This window comes from Sinocyclocheilus anshuiensis, unplaced genomic scaffold (assembly GCF_001515605.1).
Source record: "Sinocyclocheilus anshuiensis isolate Anshui unplaced genomic scaffold, SAMN03320099.WGS_v1.1 scaffold1339, whole genome shotgun sequence".
In the NCBI taxonomy this organism is placed as follows: domain Eukaryota; kingdom Metazoa; phylum Chordata; class Actinopteri; order Cypriniformes; family Cyprinidae; genus Sinocyclocheilus; species Sinocyclocheilus anshuiensis.
The window spans coordinates 373,357-380,349 of NW_015539932.1; the positions used below are offsets into that span (position 1 = coordinate 373,357).

The 6,993-nt window shown below is 37.0% G+C and overlaps 1 protein-coding gene across 1 annotated transcript in view; it reads right to left on the bottom strand.

The window, feature by feature from the left end:
• LOC107686897 (erythrocyte band 7 integral membrane protein-like) overlaps window positions 1-4,531 on the bottom strand; it is a 14,540-nt gene extending 10,009 nt beyond the window's left edge. The window contains exons 1-5 of the mRNA XM_016484043.1: window positions 4,308-4,531; window positions 3,251-3,283; window positions 2,794-2,903; window positions 1,739-1,811; window positions 1,623-1,633 (exon numbers count right to left, since the gene is read on the bottom strand). Coding sequence (XP_016339529.1) covers window positions 1,623-1,633; window positions 1,739-1,811; window positions 2,794-2,903; window positions 3,251-3,283; window positions 4,308-4,368 — 288 coding nt within the window. The 5' untranslated portion in view covers window positions 4,369-4,531. The remainder of the gene's footprint in view (window positions 1-1,622; window positions 1,634-1,738; window positions 1,812-2,793; window positions 2,904-3,250; window positions 3,284-4,307) is intronic.
• Between the last annotated feature and the right edge of the window lie 2,462 nt (window positions 4,532-6,993).

Genomic DNA, 6,993 nt, shown 5'->3' on the forward strand with positions numbered 1-6,993 from the left:
TTAAGCTGTAGAACTAATAGAACGTGATGACACAGAAGAACTCATCCACAATATCCACATTGACCGCCACAAATATCCACCGCCCCCTGCCATCAGCTCCCTCGTCTCACACACACACGAGCGCGACTTTAGCACTAGTTTTAGCAACTTTCAGACCCTTCAGCGGCTTTTTTCCGCTATTCCGCCATAGAATATTCATACTGACAAACCTAGCGACTTTTTTGAATAAACCTTAGCTATGGTCAGTGTTCGAACTATACCGTGGACTTTGGGAGACCCCACTTTTTTTTATAACGGGGGGGGGGCTTGCGCGTGCCTCAAGAGGGCTTACAATGTCTTACAAAGATACATAACAGCTACAAGTGTATGCACTACTTGCTTTATGTCGTATTTCAGAAGGCGGGCCTTCATTTGATACATGAACTATTCGAGCCGTTCATGCCAGACTGGGGAGAGAGGTGTTGTAATAATGTAAAATATGTGAAAAATAATGTGTTTTTCGAACAACCTAGTATGAGAGCCTGTTCTAGTAGACCCCCAAAACAAAATCAAGACTTTGTAAAAGAGCATAATAGGACCCCTTTAAAAAAAAAAGTATGATGTATGAAATGTATGAAAGACAGTTCACAACGAAGGCACTTCCAAACCAAGCAGCTTTCTGTTTGCAAATGCGGCAACTTGAACATGAGCGAAATCTGTGTGAGGAATTTTTTCACCCTCAGATGAAACTCGCGATCGCATGGATTCCTACTCAAATGACTGGATTTTGCCTGTGAAATTTGACAGCGCAACAGTAAATATGACTTCACTTTGAGGCTGAAATCAAGTCCAAAATAAAAACAAGTTGGATGGAACCCATCTGTTAAATGGTCTGAATTTAATTAAATTGCTGAATATAAAGAATAGACAGAGAAGGAGGAGAAGACAAAGAAATGCAAACAGAAATATAACCAGTCACCAAGATCAACCTCCATGAAAATGGCATAATCACCGTAACAACCACAGCACTGCATGAAACCTGATCCAAAATCCTCAATGAAATACGTGACATCATGGCAAAAGGGCCACAAACAAAATGGATGGTAATTAGACATCTGGTCAAATGACTTTTATGGCTTAGAAGGCTAGAGTACAGAGCACGTTATGACGTTACAACCTGACATTACAATCTCTGACGTTAATACCTTTTTATATAGCTATTACAATATAACTGTAAAGACTATGAAAAGTTATGCAAGAACATTATGTGCCCTTGAAATAAACAACTGAAATAAAACGTGATGCTTTGCAGGTAATATGATCTTTTACAGACGCCTCAGGAAATCACATGTGCTTACTGGAAAATATTTCCTGAATATAATCAATTTCTCTATTACATTTGCATATGATTGAGTAAGGTGTGCCTTTATAGCATACTCAAATGAATGCTAGTGTGATCCTGAAAAAAATGTGGTTTATTCAGGTCAGCGGAAATGCAAAACAGATCACTTCTGTTTCTCTACAACACAAGTGGTTTTATTTTTTCGACTTGTGACAAGCCATCATTGTGGTGGACGGCCACAGCACAAATGCAAACAAGTAGACTGCAAAAAGTGTCACATTTAACCACACACACACAACACAAGTGTGATCACTGATTACAGACAACAGGAGCAGGATCATTATCACATGAGATGCCTAAACCACTAACAGTGATTAAATCAGAATGATCAAATCATATTGATTTGTTTTCTTTTACCTGGTCCTTTGGCTCCTCCTCGTAAAATGCGTCCCAGACGAAAGATAATTGCCCTTTCATATTCCTTCACTATCTGTAGGAACAAGAAGTATTTTTATCTCGAAACTACAGCAGTTTAAAACAGCAGAAGGTAAAACGGCCCCCAGTTATGTCATTTAGATGTTGAATGGCAACCTTTATCATGCATTCATCATCTTTCTTATAAAGATAAAGATGATAAAGATAAAGATTATAGGACTTCTCATTTCCTATGAAAAACACTCCAATCTGGTGTGAAAAAATGTGGCACAAATTTATGATATGGGATAAGGGAATGATCAACACAACTTAAATATACCCACACCTTTTGACCAATGAATTTTCACAACTTTTCCAATTGTTTATGATTTCCAACAAGGATTGTAAAATCACTTTATAGAATTTATAGAGTTTGCCCTCATGAAACGGAATTTCTAGCTAATTAATCATTTTAGAGCGGAACATAACTAGAAAATCTTTAGGGATGCACAATTTATAGGTGTAATATGGGTTGTAATGTTTTTTTCTTTCATTTATCAGTATCAGCTGATAACAGATATATCAGTCAGTACTGGAAATTACATGCTTAACTACATTTAGATTACCTTTGCTGTGATCAAACTCTCACTTATATTAATCTTTAATAATACTAATAATTGAATAACATTGCAATTATAAAAAATATCATGTAATCTTTTGCAAATCTCAAAATGAATACACAGTATATTATAATGTTGTGATGTCTAAATTCATTTGTAGCATTCAAAATGTCTGATTAGTGTTATTTTTAATTTATTATATTATATTATAGGCCATTTAATGCCAAAACATTAATTATCGGCTTAACAATTTGTAGATTTTTTTTATAGGTGCACCCCCTCCAATCTTCTTTTTTTCTATGCATGGAATTCACATTTTTAAAACAAAATTTCCAGGGTTTTCCATGACCATGGGAACCCTGATATACAAAGATTTAAAGTAAAAGGTGTATGACAGATGTATGACATCACACTAATGAAAAGACCACCTCAAAGTACCTTAATGCACATCCATATGGAGAGAGGCAGCGTCAGCAATGTGAGCAGGATGGAGAAAAGCACCAGGATCCAACCACACAAGCCAATGTCACTGTCTGCATTCTCCAAGGCTGTAAAGCAAAGCAAATGTGCATATGCATAAACGTTTATTATATTACTACACAATAAAAAAAGATAAAAAGACACAAATGCCCATTAACACACTGTAACACAAAAATGATGGGTTAAATGAGTTCAAAGATGCAAAAACACTCAATCTTTTAGCTTTAAGCTGAAGTGCACGCATTATTGCACTAGTTTGCTTATGAACCAAGGAACTTTATCAGCACATTAACAACATTTCATAGCCATTCAACCACATCGATAAGCCACACATAGCAAATGAACGCTTCCCTACCGTTAAAAACAGAAATTAACAAACACAACTGCCATTGCTTTACTTTCAAACCTTACCTACCTTGAGTATCATCATTTGTGTGACACCACCGATCTATAGAGAAATGTAACTGTAAGAGGCTACTGTATGTATGGCCTAAAACCATTAGTCTACAAGCCCATCAGCCCTAATAAGAGATAAGACATTTCCTTCAGCAGATCCATCCAGAGTAAATTACATTAATTGCTGTGACAGTCAAAGCAAAGTAAGATTGAATGCTGGATATGATTATTGAGCAGGACAATGATCACAGCAATTGTAGAATGATTAAATCATCCCTGCCTGGTACTAACCTTGCAACCTTTACATTACAGCCAAGATCTTTGAACACCAGAAACATGATATAAAACTCCATGCATTTGTAGATCTATTTAAGTTATGTTTGTGTTTAATACACTATAATTCAATGTACATTTTGGTTATTCCAAAATAAAGTCTTAGTGTTTCCCAGCACAATTTTTTAACTGCATGTTGTTCAGCACAAATAATCAGAATAATTCTAGACATTTATATGCAATTGTTTTTACTGCTTTTACTAAACCACACCATACTATGGGCTACTATGAGACACTATACCATTCAGTACTACACTATACTGCACCACACTATATTATACTATACTACATCATATTTTTTCATTATTATACCTTTATTATTTTGTGAGATCAATTCAGAGCCTAAACAAACAACAAAAATAATCAATGAAATAAACAGCAAAACACAGGAGATTGTTCTGATGAAAACACAAGTGCTTGGATTGTATAGTGCTACAGGACTCATTTTAATATCGTTGGGGTATGAGCACCTGTTGTTGCCCAGTTTGGCACAGAGGGCATAAAGACACACCCATGCTGCACTCTCAAAAATAACAGACCCTGAAGAAAAAAAGGGAGCATGGACCTGCTTCCAATGTTTATATATATTCTAATGCATTTTTAATCTTTTTAAAGACAGTACACAAAAACATTTAGTATGGCTTGTTCGTATTATATGCCAACTGAATGCAGCGTATATCCAACGCACACAACGGTGCAAACACGTTATATTAAATAATAATAATAATTCAGTAGTAGCCAACCTATTTGTCGATCCTTCCGTTTTTGCTCTCTCATCGCAGCTGTTTCCCTGCCATCTTCCATTGTAGGCGATATCTTTGAATTATTCGGGGCCGATATGGAGCAGATCTTTTAATAAGCACTTCCAGCAGGAGATCGCCTCTCTAGTGTTTTTCTGCACGGGACAGATCGGATTCTGCGTGAGGTTCAGCCCCCTCTCGCTCTGGGTTTGGCTTGAAGTGTTGGTGGGCGGGCTTTACTCTTGTCTGCGACCATAAAACGGAAGTGGGTAAGAAAGCGGAAGCGATTTTTACGATAACTTATAGACATTTTAAAGGGGTCATATGATTCGATTTCAATTTTTCCTTTCTCTTTGGAGTGTTACAAGCTCTTGGTGTATAAAGAAGATCTGTAAAGTTGCAAAGACTAAAGTCTCAAATCCAAAGAGATATTCTTTATTTAAGTTAAGAGTCAACCACGCCTACCTAAAACGGCTCATTCTAACACGCCCCCACATGTCTACATCACGATGTGGGAAGATTGGCATAACGCCGCCCAAATGTTCACGCAAAGAAAGAAGGCGTAACTTTTATTCTCACTGTAGTATTGTTGCCGCCTCCGCCATGTCGTGAAGGCGCTGTGTTTCGTTGTGAAAGCGAAATGTAACTGTAAGAGGCTACTGTATGTATGGCCTAAAACCATTAGTCTACAAGCCCATCAGCCCTAATAAGAGATAAGACATTTCCTTCAGCAGATCCATCCAGAGTAAATTACATTAATTGCTGTGACAGTCAAAGCAAAGTAAGATTGAATGCTGGATATGATTATTGAGCAGGACAATGATCACAGCAATTGTAGAATGATTAAATCATCCCTGCCTGGTACTAACCTTGCAACCTTTACATTACAGCCAAGATCTTTGAACACCAGAAACATGATATAAAACTCCATGCATTTGTAGATCTATTTAAGTTATGTTTGTGTTTAATACACTATAATTCAATGTACATTTTGGTTATTCCAAAATAAAGTCTTAGTGTTTCCCAGCACAATTTTTTAACTGCATGTTGTTCAGCACAAATAATCAGAATAATTCTAGACATTTATATGCAATTGTTTTTACTGCTTTTACTAAACCACACCATACTATGGGCTACTATGAGACACTATACCATTCAGTACTACACTATACTGCACCACACTATATTATACTATACTACATCATATTTTTTCATTATTATACCTTTATTATTTTGTGAGATCAATTCAGAGCCTAAACAAACAACAAAAATAATCAATGAAATAAACAGCAAAACACAGGAGATTGTTCTGATGAAAACACAAGTGCTTGGATTGTATAGTGCTACAGAACTCATTTTAATATCGTTGGGGTATGAGCACCTGTTGTTGCCCAGTTTGGCACAGAGGGCATAAAGACACACCCATGCTGCACTCTCAAAAATAACAGACCCTGAAGAAAAAAAGGGAGCATGGACCTGCTTCCAATGTTTATATATATTCTAATGCATTTTTAATCTTTTTAAAGACAGTACACAAAAACATTTAGTATGGCTTGTTCGTATTATATGCCAACTGAATGCAGCGTATATCCAACGCACACAACGGTGCAAACACGTTATATTAAATAATAATAATAATTCAGTAGTAGCCAACCTATTTGTCGATCCTTCCGTTTTTGCTCTCTCATCGCAGCTGTTTCCCTGCCATCTTCCATTGTAGGCGATATCTTTGAATTATTCGGGGCCGATATGGAGCAGATCTTTTAATAAGCACTTCCAGCAGGAGATCGCCTCTCTAGTGTTTTTCTGCACGGGACAGATCGGATTCTGCGTGAGGTTCAGCCCCCTCTCGCTCTGGGTTTGGCTTGAAGTGTTGGTGGGCGGGCTTTACTCTTGTCTGCGACCATAAAACGGAAGTGGGTAAGAAAGCGGAAGCGATTTTTACGATAACTTATAGACATTTTAAAGGGGTCATATGATTCGATTTCAATTTTTCCTTTCTCTTTGGAGTGTTACAAGCTCTTGGTGTATTAGAGTAGCACTTGTTGTTTGTCATTTCTCTGATCACAAATGCAGACATGGTTTTATGTTTACGCGACACGATGCAATGCAACGCATAAAAAGAGAGTATATGTCATTATAATCCATAATTATGTCCCCACTGGATGCAACAAATGCCTCGTTTATATGGGTTTTTAATGTTTTTGTCTCGTGCTCCGGCCGGACAAGGCATCACAATATGGTAGGGGCGTAGGTACCACACGCTTGAGGTATTCGACCAATCACAACGCACTGGATAGCTGGCCAATCAGAGCACACCTCGCTTTTCAGACCGATGAGCTTTGTAAAAATCGACGCGTTTCAGAAAGGTGGGGCATAGAAGAGAAACAATAATGTACAGTATGTGGAAAATAGTTTTTTTAACCTTAAACCGCATAAACACATTTCATTACACCAAATACACAAAATAATGTTCTTTTTAGCAACATCCTTTTTAAATAAACTTTTAAAATCCGTACATCAGTTAACACTGGAGGAACTGAATATAGTAACAGCTAAAGCTGGGGATTTGATATGGTGTGGGGATTTTAATGCTCATAATTCACTTTGGGGAAGTTTATGTACGGATATTAATGGAGGGGTAGATGAAGAGTATATGGCGGAAAAAGGTTTAGTATGTTTAAATGAT